At 40.1% G+C, this 16973-nt stretch overlaps 1 protein-coding gene across 7 annotated transcripts in view; it reads right to left on the bottom strand.

The window, feature by feature from the left end:
- RBMS1 (RNA binding motif single stranded interacting protein 1) overlaps window positions 1-16973 on the bottom strand; it is a 220184-nt gene that overhangs the window by 92972 nt on the left and 110239 nt on the right. For 5 of the 7 annotated variants that reach the window (XM_047869517.1, XM_047869520.1, XM_047869522.1 and 2 more), the window contains exon 2: window positions 701-876. In XM_047869517.1, coding sequence (XP_047725473.1) covers window positions 701-876 — 176 coding nt within the window. The remainder of the gene's footprint in view (window positions 1-700; window positions 877-16973) is intronic. The other 2 variants (XM_047869518.1, XM_047869521.1) reach the window with 1 other exon arrangement.

Genomic DNA, 16973 nt, shown 5'->3' with positions numbered 1-16973 from the left:
TGATTTAAATTAGCGCTTTCTTACTTAGTGAGTTAACGTAATTTGCAGCAAAGCAACATATTTATATTCTGTTCATCGACCACATTAGCATATAATGCATATTTACTTCGGAACTTCATGCACACGAACACATTTCTTCACAAGACTCAGAAAGGGTGGCATCGAGAAGGGAAATTGGAATTCTGGAAGCAAGAATTCCCAAAAAGATAAGGGTGAACAACCCAGACCACAAAGCTGCAGGTGCTAGTGAGAACACACTATTATTTCCTGGCCAAAATTAACTCTTACGCACGTTGAAGATACAGTTAGATGGTAACTACCTTCTCGACAAACAGTAACAGCTGAAGTTTCTCTTGTTATGGGATAGACCGGCCTCCACAGATGCTTCCTCAAAAAATGAGCAGTCCTAAAAAGGATTCAGCCATACGTTTTGAAAAAAATTCTCATTTTACTTCTCATATGCCAATGAAGTCCAATTCTACTGCGAAGGTGTTCCAATTTATTTTGTTACACAGGCATTTTGCTGATGTTAATGCTGTGTCCAAAGACTTAGAACTTGAAAACTGTCATTTTGCCGATAATGAGGATTTACACTTGTACTAAACCTCTCCTTTAACACAATTGATGTCACTTTAGAATACGATAAAGGATAAAAGAAATATCTATCAGCTAAAAACAACCAAGAGTAACCGGTACTTACGGCTGACACAGCTTCACCAGGTCCTGGTCCGTGGTGTTGGGAGGCAGTCCCCGGATATAGAGGTTCGTTTTGCTTAGCTGGTCCCATCCTGAGTTGCTGCTACTGCTGCTGTTGTTATTACTGCTGGTGGTGCTGGGGCTGGGAGGGGCCATGGGGTGGGCTGGGACCAGAGACTGCTGAGAAACAAAGATGAGGAGTGTCAGAACACTAGCTGCAAGGTATTTAGCACCATTCAGAGGCTATAAGAGCTCCGCAACAGAATACACATACCGATCATCTTAAGCGACTTTAATATATATATATTTTAATTTACACCTTAAAAAGTTCTGTCCATTCTACAGAAAAAGCCCTCTCCTTCAACATGCAATGAATTGTAGAATTTTATTCAGTAGAATGTTCTCCATGTGTCCCTTGAATAGGACTAAATTTATGTAAGATTAACGTATTCACACATTTTAAGGAACACATCTACTGAGACTCTAAATTAACTTGCATGAAGTTATATGATAATAATCATTTTACTGTACCGTAATTTTCTAGTAATTCAGAAATCACTAGACTTTTGAAAAGGTTTTCAAATTCTGAATAACATTTGATTGAAAGTTGCCGATAATTTTATTAAGACTCTTGGGGGAAAAAGATGACTCTTCGAGTCTAAGAAAGTTTGAGTTCAATCACAATGCTGAAATAAGGAAGCCTGCACCTCGTTCTAAGTCTGGCACACAGCTCCACTGAGACATTTGGATTAAGATTCACAGGCATGCTGCCTTTCGCTCTGGCTAAGCCTGTGAAATTTAACCCCTGTGAGAACGGTGTGGTAGCTGGAAACCTTCCCAAGTTGCACAGCAAGGAACAGAACTTGGGTAAAGCCTGAACCTAGGGCTCAGTGTGGTTTCACAGTCAGTAGGCACCTAGGAAGACTGTCTGAAACCACTCGCACCAGATAATTCTCTGTCAACCAATCGAAAGACACCACACTTCTCTGCCCCTGTGCCACACACATGACTTTTGAGGAAGTTAAATGGTTTAGTCTGAGACGGCAGTGAGCACACCCCGAAGTGTCCTCAAAGCAAATGCTCAGCAGTTTCAGACCCGGACAGGAATTTTGTCACCTCACATCTAAATGATAAATAGACTACCTAAGGACTTTACTTATACTAACAGTTTGAAAATATAAAATTAGTCCCTAGATATTAAAAATATTTTCAAATCTTACAGCTTGATTTTTACAACCACAAACAAAAATTTTAGGCACACCTCTAAGACACGATTAAATCCCACTTTGGAAAGTTCGAAAGCAGAAGACTCCTTGCGATAAATGTCACCTTGCTAGCTACCTTGTCGGCAATCTCACCTGTTCACTACAGGTATCTGGCTCTGCACCGAGTTTCTGCCATGACTGTCCTAACTCCACAGTATCCCATATACCGGGGTCCTCATTAATCTACACATGTAACCGTTTCTTCATTCCCATACTATGTATTTTTTTTTTTTTTCTTCTCACTGCCCAGGGGCCTTGCCAAGATTTTTATGAAGTCCAAACACCGCTTGATCTCAAGCGATTCTCTTTTAGAAGGACAATAGCAAGAAGGGTTAACAATAGTCAGTGTACAAATGAAGGCTGAACTTGAACTGGGAATATCCATGCTGCTTAACCCAAGAAAAAACATACCCGAGATCATATCCTATCAAATGTATTTGAGTTATGCCCGTAAGAAGCAGTTGAACTCCCATCCTTTTCTCTCATCTCTGGTTTTTCTCTAGGGGATAAAGACTCTGCTTTCTAGAAGTAAAACAAAGAGTAAGCCTGTCCCCTTGCTCTGCCTCAGGTGGCACCTCACATCTCCCAGGCGTGCCACACAAAGGCCTGTGTTCCTTCTCCAAAATCACTCGATACAACTTGCACGAGCTGCTACTTGCAATTAGCCAGGCACCCCCTATTTCTCACTTCAGTCAAGTACAGAGGTGCGGGGAAGTGAGACACACATTTGCCTCCCTGTCCTGAGCCTTTGATTTGCACAAAGAACTTTTAGCTAGGCAAGGCTGAATTTTTTCTTCAATCGTCTTTGATCAATGTCGGAGAACCTGTCCTTGCCACAAAACACACGGTCACTCACAGTAGGACCCAGTATGTTCAGTGCAGCTGGTGGGGGATGAAACATGGTCACCTGGGATCAGCCTTGGACAAGTCTGCGAGAAGCCGTGGATCCGCTCCACCCCCACCCCTCTGGGGCATCACACCAACATGAAGCAAATGAACCATGAGATGGTTTAAGGACTGCATGCCAAGTCTGCATCGGCTCTAACCTCTTCTCTAGGGGGGAAAGTGGAGTGCCAGGTGTGGACTTGCAGAAGTAAAAGACACATTTGGGGGTATGATTTAGTGAGAGATTATTTGGGCATGAAAGGAGTAGGTTTTTATTTATGTATTTATTTTTGGCAGAAGCAAAACCATAATTTACATCTTGGAATTTACATAGCTGATTTAATATATCTTTGACGGGCCTCCCTATTTATTACAGTAATATTTTCTCACTCTGGGAAGTCGGTGTGGAGCCTATACAGCCTGTCCCTCCCTGCTTCCCCCCTAGTCTGTCCGGTGGTGGAAGAAAGTTTCTAACATTCTGATCCCAGCTGGGAGAAGGGGGTTTCTGAATGTGCCCTGAGGGGGAATGCCCTCTGGTGAATCTTATACAGAACAAGTTCAAATTCAAACGTTATCCTGATATCAATTATTTCTCAGAACTAGCTGAAGACAGACCAAGATACCCGGAAGAGAGAAGCATTCAATTGTTCTAGGTTGCCAATGTTCTATTTTCTGGTGTAGAAAATTTTAGATCAAAAATTAGGTTTATAAAACGCATAGAAATTAACAACTTAAATCCTAATGACAACTGGACACATGTATAAAGAAAATTCAAACATAAAAAAGCTGGGTTTATTTGCAGAATAGGAAACTTGAGTCTCAACAGGGGTTGGACGTCAGGGCTAGAATGTGAACCCAGGTCTAATGGACAACAAAGCCAGAGCCCTCAAACAGTACTCTACATGGTACACCAGAACCATCTATATCCTAAATGTGCTATTTGTATTATTTCATTTCTCTGTGCCCATCCTTCCTGCAATCTAAAATATTAAATTCAAGTTTCTAATACCACTGATGGCCATATATGTATATCTATATATATTATATATATTTCTTTTTTTTTTGAGAAAGACAAAGGTGCCCTTAATTTAATGAGTGCACAGGTAGCTTGTGTGTGCGTGTGTTTAACAAAGTCAGCTTCTAAAAGGTTAGTTTTTAAAATTCTACATTAACAAAAGAATTCTGCAAAAAAATTTTTGAAAGCTACAGCACATTACAGCTGAATACCAGAGTCAGCATTTTAGAACAGCTAGACTTAACCAGGGAAGACTTAAATTCTGACTCCCAGATTAAAACGCAATTGAAATGTAAACACTGACAAGTCTTTAAGCACAACTTCAGAGCTCTGATCATTGAAAACAGTGACACTGTAGCTATGTGCTCAATCACACAAAGAGTAAACTTAAAAAGATATATTAAAAAAAAATGCTTACCAACAGATGGTATCTTACCAAACTCCGTTTTCATTACTGGTCGTCTTTTTATATTTTGCCTCTCAAAACCCCCAAAACTTCCCTGGAATTTGACAAGGACTCTGTCCCCATCCCCTGTCCCCTTGGATGTCGCTAATTTATACAAATTGGACCTAATTAAGGAACCGGGTGGGTGGCTGGCTGACCACAGGTAAGCGCTGACCCATCCCACAAGAGCCCTGCCGTCTAGCTCAGCCTTCTCTGGCCTAATTTCACTGCTTCACATCCGGTCAACAAGCTACCCATCAAGTTCTCTATCCAAGAGCAGGGAAAACAAACTAATTTAGTTTTCACAGCAACATTACCTGGGCTTAATTTGCATGCCAAAATTGAGAGAGAAACAAAGTTGGTGAACAAGCGGAATGGCTGTGCATGCAGACCCTCACTGCACTCCCTGCAGGAGAGAGCATGGGCACCAGTGGGAAGAGTGCTTGTCAGCAATCAGGGAGGACTTCCTGAGTGGATGGCTCTGAGGCCGCCATCCCGCCAGGAAGGCCCATTGGTCTCCCACCCTCACACAGGATGATCAACAACAGGCACATGGCAACTACACACACAGCAAATGAATCTATTTCCCTTTCCATCACATCACCCCCACTCCAACGCCACACTAAGTACACTCTTCTGTATATAAAAAAAGTCTAAAGGGTGTTTACAAAAAAAAAGGCAAAACTTACCATGTGTGACCTAAAATATTTAGTAATCATGCATTGTTGTAGATTTCTGCTCAGCAAAGATAATGAATAAAAATGAAAATCTGACATTATAATTCTATTGCCTTGTTTCCTCCCTAATAGGCTACAAGAATTGTGCTCCCACCAACCTCACAATTGCAGTCATCTTCCCTTCCCCCTTATTTTCTAACTTCCCTGGGGACTCCAGTACATTCTGAAGGGAAACCTAGAATCTACCTCTTAATTGCCTTCAAGGCTTCTTTAAGGCTATCATCCTTATAGCTTACAGAGGCTATGATCCAAAATCCATAAGCCCCATCTCCATCCTGCCACCCCCTGCGCACACATGCTCACGAATGCACACACCACCACCACCATCACCACCCCAAACAACACATCAACTACAATCCAGAAGCAGCATAACCATTACAGTCGCTCTTGAGAGCCGACAGAAGTTATGGAACAGTCTCATTTTCCACCAGGAAACAGCACGTTATCAAACCTGACGTGAACTGAGTACCATGTAAAGACACTACATACCACACTAACTCCACACACTGGTTCTGCTCCTCTGCTCCATAAGCTTTCAAGGTATAAAAGAAACTTAACAATTTAAGGGAACTATCGAAGGGGGAGGAGGAGCATCCAAATGGGCCAGTTTCACCAGTTAGGGTATTTTCTCCGTTTCCTTTTAGACATCTGAGTGGCTCAAAGAGGGCCAGGAATAGTGGCTGTCAGAGATAAAGTTCCTGGCACAGGGAGCTGGGAAAGTACACACAGCTGAGAAGTGGGAGGTGAATTAGTGAGAGATGAGAAACTGGCCAGGAAGCAGATGCTCTTCCGGGTAGGCCAGGATGTGAATGATCACCTATATTAATGAACAGCGATAGGGCCCCTTCACACACGCAGGCTCTTACTTCTCCATAATGTGGGAGAGACAGCTAAAGGGCAAATATCAATTAGTCCCATTTGATGCCAGGATATCAGGGCTTGAAATCACGTGGCTAATTAGTTAATGAAACTGGTTTTCCTAGAGCCAGTGTCCCTTCTTTGAAAACAAGCTTTGTAGCCTCTAAGACTATGAATCTGAGCAACAGATTTATTCACTAGTTCTTTCTTGGATTATGGTTAAAAAGGAGAGGGCCATGTTTTTGTGTTAGCTATTAAAATAAAATCTAAAAATAAAAATCTCCAATATACTTCACAATTAGTATTCTCCAAGACACTAATCAAACTGATCCTTGCATGTAAAGCCCCGTTCTTTGCATAGAAATCTCCTTACCTAAGTCCATGAATAAAGCATCATTTCCTTAGGCTTCGGATAAAAGAAACAAATTTAAAACTTGCATTGAATAAGATAAATATCTGTTGTATACAACATGACTGGATGAATGGACAGAGACCATGTTGCAGAAGTGAAAATAAACAAAGAGAAAAGTACTTATAAATAAAAAAAAACAACAACAGCATAGAAAGGCTTTTGGGGGTGGAGGTGGTGTTTGTGAAGGAGGTTAAGAAGAACGAACAGGCAGGTGTTGAAAATCCACGGTAGAAAACATACCTTAGATATGGTGTGTGAATTCTGAGGTCATATTTTCTTTCAAGATCTCATTGAAAACAAAACAAAACAAAACAAAACAAAACAAAACAAAACAAAACAAAACAAAACAAAAACTAGCTTCCTTATCATCCAAATATCTCTTAAAGATCTGGTTTGTGCTCCAGCATGCAAATCAGCTCAGTTGTTTGGTTCTCTCTAAGGTTCTGCCAAGAACACCACAGATGCCCCAAGTTGCCTACTGAGAACTCTGGGCCAAGGAACACACCAGAGTTCTTGTGCTATTTGTTCCTTCCAGGGTTTGTAACAGTGTTTATAAAGGGGGAGAAAGCTAAAAACCAGCATGAAACCCCCGTAAATACAGTCAACAAATCTTTGACAAAAGAGCAAAGGCAGTATGATGGAGCAAAAGATAGTCTCTTCAACAAATGGTGCTGGAGCAATGGGATGTCGGCATGCAAATTAGGGATGCCTGGGTGGCTCAGTTCGCTAAGCGGCTAACTCTTGATTTTGGCTCAGCTCATGATCTCATGGTTCATGAGACAGAGCCCTGCATCCATCTCTGCACTGACAGAGTGCAGCCTTCTTGGGGGCCTGTCGGCACCTCCCTCGCTCTCTCTCCCTCAAAGTAAACAAACATTAAAAAAACAAAAACAAAAACATGAATCTAGATACGGACCTTACACCCTTCCAAAATTTAAAATGCAAATCTGTAAAGCTCCTAGAAAATAACAGGAGAAACCCTAGATGACCTCAGGTATAGTGATAACTTTTTAGGTATTATATGAAGACAGACTCCATGAAATAAGTTAACTGATAGGGTAGATTCCATTAAAATTAAAAACATCTGTGCTGCAAAGAAAAATTCAAAGAATGAGAAGACAAGTCACAGAATGAGAGAAAATATTTGCAAAAGACAGATCTGATAAAGGACTGTTATCCAAAATATATAAAGAGCTCTTAAAATTCAACAATAAGAAAACAAACAACCCAGTACGTGGGGTGAAGGTCTTAACAGAAACCTTACCAAGGAAGATATATGAATGGAAAATATGCATATGAAAAGATGCTCCACATCTTATGTTAACAGGGAACTGCAAATTAAAACAATATAAAGATACCAGCATATAGCTATTAGAATGGTAAAAATCTGGAACACTGACAACACCAGACGCTGGGGAGCACATGGAGAAATAGGAATTCTTGCACAGGCTGGCAAGAATGCAAAATGGTATAGCCACTCTGCAGACAGTTTGACAGCTTCTTACAAGACTGAACACACTCTCATTATACCATCTGGCAATTGTGCTTCCTGGTATTTACCTAAAGGAGTTGAAAACTTATGCCCACAAGAAAACCTGCACCAGACAAATACAGCAGCTTTATTCACAATTGTCAAAACGTGGAAGCAATAAAGATCCCCTTCAGTAAGTGGAAGGATGTACCTGTGGTACATCCAGGCAATGGAACATTATTCAGTGCTAAAAAGACATGAGTTATCAATCCATGAAAGACATGCAGGAACCTTAAATGCATATTACTAAGGGAAAGAAGCCAATTTGAAAGGCCACATTTTATATGGTTCCCCCTATGTAACATTCTGGAAAAGGCAAAAACAATGGAGACAAGAAAAAAGATCTGTGGTTGCCTGGGGTTGGTAGGACAGAGGGATATACAGGCACAGAGGATTTTTTTCGTTAATGAAACTCTTCTACATGATAGTAAATGGTGGAAACATATCATTATACATTTGTTCAAACCCATAGAATGTACAACACCAGCAGTGAACCCTAAGGTAAACTCTGAACGCTTTGAGTGACTCTGATGTGTTTATGCAGATTCACCCTTGGGGGAAAAAAACAGTACCATTCTGGTGAATGATGCTGATAATGGAGGAGGCTATACATTTGTGGGGGCAGGAGTATACAGGGAATCCGGGTACCTCCCTTGCAATTTTGTGTAAACCTAAAACTGCTCTTTAAAAAACAGTCTTTAAGACAGACTGGAGGCATTGGACGTAACTTATTCACCAGAAAACTGTAGGGACAAGAAAGTAAGTGAGGAGCTTAGGCAATCAGCTCAAAACTTCCCTACCAGAAAATACATTCATCAGGAAGGGAAAACTTTTTTTATAATATATATATATTTTTTTTAATTTTTTTTTCAACGTTTATTTATTTGGGACAGAGAGAGACAGAGCATGAACGGGGGAGGGGCAGAGAGAGAGGGAGACACAGAATCGGAAACAGGCTCCAGGCTCTGAGCCATCAGCCCAGAGCCTGACACGGGGCTCGAACTTACGGACCGCGAGATCGTGACCTGGCTGAAGTCGGACGCTTAACCGACTGCGCCACCCAGGCGCCCCTATAATATATTTTTTAAATTTTTATTATTGAGGTATAGTTGACATTCAACACTATATTAGTTTTAGGTATGCAACATAGTGATTTGACACTATACAATGCTCACCAGGATAAGTGAGGTTACCATATGTCACCACACAATGTTATTAAAAGATTGCTGGTTATATTCCCTATGGTATATCTGTCATCACGATGTATTTACTTTATAATGGGAAGTATGTACCTCTTAAATCGCCTTCACCTGTTTCACCCATCCCCCACCTGCCTCTGATCTGGTAACTAACATTTTGTTCTTCACATTTATGAGTTTTCTTCTGTTTTTCGGTCTATCTGTTCATACGTTTTGTTTTTTAGATTTCACATACAAGTGAAATCATGGTGTTTGTCTTTCTGACTTATTTCCCTCAGCATAATACCCTCTAAGTTCATCTATATTGTCACAAATGCCAAATTTTCATTCTTTTTTAAGGCTGAATAATATATTCTTGTGTGTGTGTGTGCACATGCGTATCACATTTTCTTCCATTCATCCACTGATGGCCACTCAGCTTGGTTCCATACCTTGGCTATTGTAAATAATACTGCAATAAACACAGGCGTGCAAGATATACCTTTGCAAGTTAGCATTTTTGTTTTCCTCAGGTAAATATCCAGAAGCAAAATTACTGGACCAAATGGTACTTCTATTTTTAGTATTTTGAGAAACTTCCAAATGGCTTTCCATAGTGGCTGCACCAATTTGCATTTCCACTAATACTGCATGAGGATTCCCTTTTCCCTACATCCTCACCAACGCTGGTTATTTCTTGTCTTTTTGAAACCAGCCATTCTCACTGATGCAAGACACTATTTTGTGGTTCCGATTTGTATTTTCTGATGATTAGTGATGTTGAGCAGCTTTTCTTGTGTCTAGGAAGGAAATACTTTTAACAGTGGGCTCCCAGCTGTACAACCTGCCTCACATATAATGGTCTGGTATGGAACAATTTCTAAAAGAAAAAAGTAAGAGTTCAACAAATGGAAGATTGAGGATGAAAGGGTCTAGGACAGAAATGTTGAGGAGGGCTTCAAGAGGGGTAGATATGGCTGAGTGAGCTGAATACTGGTGGCAAGTGGCAGTCTAGAAAGAAGGGGGTATGTGGGGAGAGGAGAAGAACCAACAAAAACAAAGACAGGAAAGATCATTGTTCGTGAAAGTGAAAAGACCAACCTTGGTTGGCTGAGAGGGCATGCTAGGACAAGCTGGTGTTTGGGAGGGGAAGGGACAGGAAGATGGTACAAGAAAGGCAGGAGAATAATCTAGAAATTGAGAGAGAATATGGACATGATATCACAGATTATTATTATTCAGAGTGTCCCAGGTAGAAAAGAAAATTTAAAGATGGTCAATGAAGAGGGTAACTCATGGGGAAAGTAAAATGAGGAAGTTCTTGCCCATCCTCTCTATGAAAAGGTATATAGTAAAGGAAAAAAAAAAAATGAGTGGATGAAATAGTCTGAATATCTGGATTCGAATCATGCCTTGGCCAGTAACTAGAACATCATCTGGGAGCAACTCTGTTCCTCATCTGGGAAATGACAGGTGAGACTACAGGATTCCCATCTTCCCTTCCAGCCTGAGAATTTGAAGGCTGGGTAATGTTTCTCCAGCTAAGACATATCAAAACAGAACCCAGTCAGGCCCTTGGATACTCTGCTCCATCTGCCCAATAGCCACAGAAATGGAGCAGGAAGCTAAACGGGCAGACCCCGGAAGGAAGAATTGTACCCTGCATCATGCAGCTGGAAGACACAGCAAGCACCCACCTGGCTGCCATTTTTCCTACCCTGCTCAGGCCAAGCACTGATTCCCTGTTTAGTCACACATGATTCTGAGAAAATATGATAAATATGTAAAGCTATACTAAAATTAAACCAAAGCTTAAAGGAACAGTTTTGTTTGTTTGTTTTTTTTAATGCCATAATATTCAGAGTCCCCCAAACCAGGGTGTTCTTAAGGTGAAAATATTACAGCTGAAATCGCTTTAATAACACCTCTGTCAAGACTTTATGCTGATTAATGGGCCGGCATCTTTTTGTCTCAACATGTCATTGGTACAAAAAGTTGCATTTCAATTCTGTTTAATCTCTTTTACAGAAAAGGGTCATGCAATAGCTCCAAGACCATCTTAAAAGAAAATTCAAAACAATAAACAAATTACACCCCAAAAAACCAGCTACTAGAACTCGGTAAACTTAAAATCCTGCCCAACTTCAGGTGTGAAATTAATTACCCTTCTGGATTCTGAATGCAGGTATGGAGGGTGGGTTTTTTTTCCCTCCTTCTGAGCCCCAAATGAGGAATTTTCAGATCTGTACCAGTTTTCTTCCTCAACACAGAGCCTTGTGAAAAAGACAAGAACAAACTCTTCTTTTCCTTTTTACTCAAAATAACTTGAAAAACAGAAAACTTCCTAAGGGAAGTGCAGCATTGCCTTTATCATGACAGTTCAGAACACCTCTGCAATGTTCTGATTTCCTGCCTCACCCCAATGGAGTTAGGATTCCAGCATCGACAACTTCCTTCCAGCTGTTTTTAAAAATCTATGTACAGTACAGTTTGTATTTCTTGTAAGTAGAGACGTACTGCTGAGATTGCAAAGTTCTCAGGGTGGGAAACATTTTAAAATATTCCTTTTTCACATTAAACAATACTTATTGAAAGTACTGTAAAGTTGTTAACTGAACATTAAAGTTAGAAAAATTATACAAGTCAGCTTACCCAAGGAAATCCCAATGAATTTATTCACTTTTTTTTTTTTTAAGATGTGAATTGCCATGTGAATGAGCATGCAGCATCATGGGTTTCATAAACTCAGCCCTAGAGAAAAAAAGCATTATCTGTCCTTTCAGGAAACTACACAAGTAGTATTTGAAATCTCATAACAATTTTAAAAATGAAATCTCACACTGTTGTCATCTATATATCGCCAAAGTAAAACATCATCACAGGAAAATTTGAGTTAATACAAATTTTTTTGAGTTGTATTAACTCAAAAAATTAATGAATATTCATTTCTTTCTCATGATAAAATCCTGCAGCTTATATCTGATACACAGTAGGTAATTAGTGTAGAACAGCTCTTTATTATGTTTCTCTGTGTATCTCTATGTAAATGTCTGTGTATATATGTGACTGTGTGGGGGTAAACAGAAGGAAGGAGCCGGTTGTCTCTAAGATACATTGTCTCTGATGTATCTGAGATATACTGTCTTGCTGTCTCTGAGATACCTAGTCTCTAACACAAAGCACAGTGGCTTTAAAAAAAAAAAGAAACTTTTTTTTGCCTGAATTCCACCTCAAAAATGAAATTTTTGCCTGAGGCGAAACCATATAAAAATGAAAGAAAAATTTTGCGAAAGTTATCTTCCTTTACCATTGTCAATGCACCTTCATGTTCTCTTTTCTCGTCTATTTCCCTAAAAAACAAATGCTGGTAGTGACCTACTAAATTAATTTGAGACCCCACTAATATAGCCCCTAGCAGGTTAAAAACCAAGGTTGTGTTGCATTTCTGAAACCTTGATGTACTTTCGAACCACTACTCAGTTATTTCAGGTGAGGTCAGGATTGTGCATTTCTACCAGGCTTCTAGGCAATGTCCGTGCACAAGGCAGGACTCAAGACCGTGCTCTTGGTGTGTGAGGGTAGATTTTAGAAAGGTCTCCTTCTGGCTTTAAGAAGGAACAAGCTACATCTCTTCACTAAAAGAGATAAAAACTTTTGATTTCCAATTCAGTATCTGCTCAGGATCACAAAATGTTAGAGTTGAGAGAAGACATCAGAGATCATGCAATCTAGTAATTCTCAATTGGAAGCATAACAGAATCTTGAGAAATGGTTGTGGGGGTTTACAGTATTTTAATTTTTATCAAAGGGAGCTTGGCTTTAATAACATTGAGGAACAATGATCTAATCTGACCCCTCAACCCAGAAAAGTCAAAGCATATATCCAAGGTCATACAGCTAATTCAAGGCAGAACTAGGTCTCCATTCCCACCACTACTGTCAAAAGGCACCAGCCCTTCTTTGTTCCAAGGATTGTACAAAAAATGATGGCACATGTCAAGTTTTCTTAATGAGTTTTAAAAAGGGAAATTGATATGGTAGTCTTATTAAGGCATCACAGAAAAAGTATGTATTTTGTATGGCCTCTTTTATCCCTCATATTTCATCTGTCAACTTCTAGATGACTTACTTGGATGCCCATGTCTGTGTTAGACATTTAGATTCCCGCTTAAAAAAAAGAAAAGAGAAGGAAAGGAAATTCACAGCATCTATTACATTTATAATCCAAAACTCCTAAAAAATTATGAATGGCACCATTTCTATCTGTACATATTAAAACCTTGTGAATAGCATGCATCACCATTATCTGACCATCTATCTACAAGAAGATACAAAAATCAAACAGATTAATTACAGCAGCTTGTTGCCTTTCTGTCAGAGAAGTGTATTTAGGGTCAACTGGCAATTTAATAGGCTTAGATTAGAAACCTTTGAAGAATCATCAGAATTGTCCCCTCACTGTCTGATTTCCTTATATATTCGCAGAATTCATATACTTAAAACAAGTAACTTCAGCCTCTCAGTTTCCTTATAAAGAAAAAAGAGAGATCTGTACAACTTTTCCTTTTGTGTATTCCGGCGTTGGCTTTTATCCTGAAGTTTGCCATGATTATGTTCATATTAATTCTCTAAGGTGAGCTGATTTTCCTCAACAGTCCAAAAAGGTATGCAAACCTTGCTCCCAGCAGCTCATTGGTATACTCTGGAAAGCTGTTACTTACTGTCTTGATCTGACTAAGCATTTCCCCATTTTTGCAGGTACAAGCTTTCAGACATGTCCTATCTCTCTTTATCGATACTGCATATTCGGACTGAGTACCCACGGCTACTTAGAGCTTGAGACCGGCCCTTTTTTTTTTTTTTTTAACAGAGCCAGCCCATGCACTACTGTCTAATCATTTCAGGAGTGATGCTATCAACCTTGGAGTACCAAGACACGTTGGAATCTAACCAACTCCTGGCAAGGTTCACCCCTCTCTTCATCTTTCCTCAAGCAGATGAACTGAAGAAGAAGTGCATTCTGCGGTAAGTAGAATCTGGGAAACGGTTTCAATATTTACAAAAACCAGATGCAATTTTGTTTTTCTTTCAGTCTTAAATTGTTTCACAACACTCTTTGTTTAGAGTAGGCAGTTATTACTCAAGATGAAAAAGAGTGAGGCTATTAATCTTCCTGAACACCTTTTTCTGTTGCTAAAGTTAATCATCACAATGCACCAGCTCCATCACTGCTACCAAAATGAGCTAAATGTACATATTGCTAGTTATTACATTTCCAGAGGAAGTTTCTTTTCCAAGGAACTTGGGCAATCAAGTTACAGCTCTCTGGCATGGAGACCCAGAACTTCCACGTGTGTGGCGGGGTCAGATGTGGGGATCACATGCCCCACAGCAGCACAGCACGTAGACGTTAAACTTGGGTTCTACAATCCCTTTTTCTTCTCATTATACTTGGTTTCATTATAACAGCAAATAAAACATCTTTTACCTTTGAGGCACATAATCAAACATGCAATCTTGCACTCCAGTCACAATTCCAGGTTAACCTAATTAGTGACAGGTATCCATATTGGGTCTCACAAGTCTCTGGCCTTCCAAATGCACAAAACAAGAAAACACCACCACCCATTCCCACCAACCACAAAGAAACATTTACGAGGAAAATCGTGTCTAAATGGAAACTGACTTAAGAGACTCACACTCAATGACCAGTGACAGGAGACCAGCTCTCCTCACCTCCCCACCTAATCCAAAGCAGCCAGTGAGCATTTCCAGCACAGGAAAGGGAAAAACAGGCCAGAGCCCAAACACCGCTGTGGCCCCCTGCCCAGACAGAGCAGAGAGGAACAAAGGCCCAGGTGTGGCCTGCAGCTACACCAGATCACTGAATTCAGTGAACACTGAGCAGTGGAATCAAAACTTCAGAGCACTCCTACATTATCAAATCATTTTCCTAAAAAAGAAATAAATGCCAGAGGGGAACACAATTTTTAATTTTCTCTTGCTCCACAGAGACGTCACAAGCCCTAAAATTCACGTTCTTTGGATGTTTTCTTTACATTTTGGATCCAGATCTAATCTCAGAATGGTACTCTCTTCCCAATTTAAAAATCAGAGCATAGAGCAAAAGAATGAACTAAGAAGAACGGTGGATTTTATTTTAAGGATCAGCATCAGGCAATGTACCTTCTCACATGGAAGAAAAATCAGGAACGAACAGGCAGCCTTCCTTGCCTGCACCGTGGCCAGGAAGCTGATGCAGCAGGCCCACACCTCAGGGCAGTGGAGGACTACAGCAGCTACCCTGTGCTCCTCTCTTGCAACCCAGCAGTTGGTTCTAGTACAGAAGAACCGCTCAAAGTAAAACGTCACCCTACTTTCAGAAGAACTTCCATCACCACGGAAACTGAGAAGATACAAATCTAAAGGAGAGTTTAGTCTGGCTGGATATTTTTTTTAAAAGGCAATTCTGTAAATTATAAATATCGGGGTCAGAATTTATCCATCAAACCTTGGACAGGTCACCTCACTCTGAGGTCCCTGGAAATACACGTGAGAACCCTGCCTGAATTACACACTAGCTACATCTCCATTCTTCCTTACTGCAAAACCCAATTCTTACCTTGCAGTGACAACTGATGTGCAAATCCCTGCTAGCGGGCTTTCCAGAAATAGATAAAAAGCCAAGACCAATGTTATCCCCTTAACTGAAGGGGGTAGGTTGTAGCCATTTGCTTACTCATTTTAGTTGGAGCTATAATATTTTATCTTTTTCTTACTCTCAAAGTAACCTAGGTAATCTTTAAACATAGCTAGATAAGCAAAAACCAAAGGGGGGAAAACCATTTTAAGCCAAGACAACTTAACTGAAAACATTTTTTCCCCCTAGAGAAATGTGTGTTATTCATAGTACTAATCATTAACATTGTTGACCATTTATCACGTTTCTGGTACCAAGCTAAGTGCTTTGTATATATTGTTTCACCTAACCAAAACAGGGTAGGTATGATTATCACCATTATACAGTTAAGAAAACAGAAGATAAAGGACTTTCCCAAGGTCACTGAGGAGGTAGCAGTCTGGTAGTGAGATAAGGTCTGTCTGACTACATGTTTAGGAGCTAAGCAGAAGGGAAAATGGTAACAAGGGACGTATGCCGTTAAGTTTCACTGTTTCGGTGGCCTGGTTGATACACAATTGCTCTAATTAAGGCTTTTGGTCATGGTTACTGTCACAGTTACTAAAAATCTTCCTAACACCCATCAGTAAAACAAAACCAAAAGGTTTGGCTCAAGAAAGTGGTTGCCAAACAGCAAAACTCAGTGACACGTCCTTCTTTACTCCAAAACTAACAGTACAACATTACTGTGAAGGAATATTGCTGGAAAATACTCAGGCAACTTGCTTTCCTTTAGATCTTCTCAATATAGGATATGTAATCTCAACACATGTTTAACACTTTCTAATATGATATTTCTACGTTTGAATTAAAGAACAAATCTCCCCCATTAACCTGTAAGCCTTTTGAGTACACATGGTCACGCCCTGTCTGATAATCCCACTCTGCACCTCGGACCCAGGGCTTTGTGCATTTGATGAGGAAATAAATAATAGACTGGCATACGTCAGAAAGCATGTAACTGTGGCAGGGATTAAAACACTGTATGCTGAACAGCTCTCTGGTACAAGGAGGTAAGAGGAGTCAGCAAGAGTAAGATGGGGGAGGAACCTAAGTATTTTGGAAAGGAGTCTGACATCTAGGCAGAAATACATCAATCATATCATTTTTTTTAACTGAAACAAGACCTCTACTTACACTGGAATTCTGTTCTATTTCCTCTCTAGACTGAAGCATCTCGGGAACAATGGCCCAACTCTATGACTTTTAAAATTCCTAGTTTAGACTTCAAGACACCAGGGACAGTAGACAAATTATGATTGATAGTGAGAA

This window comes from Prionailurus viverrinus, chromosome C1 (assembly GCF_022837055.1).
Source record: "Prionailurus viverrinus isolate Anna chromosome C1, UM_Priviv_1.0, whole genome shotgun sequence".
Taxonomy (NCBI): Eukaryota; Metazoa; Chordata; class Mammalia; order Carnivora; family Felidae; genus Prionailurus; species Prionailurus viverrinus.
This window is presented reverse-complemented; position numbering and strand designations above follow the sequence as displayed.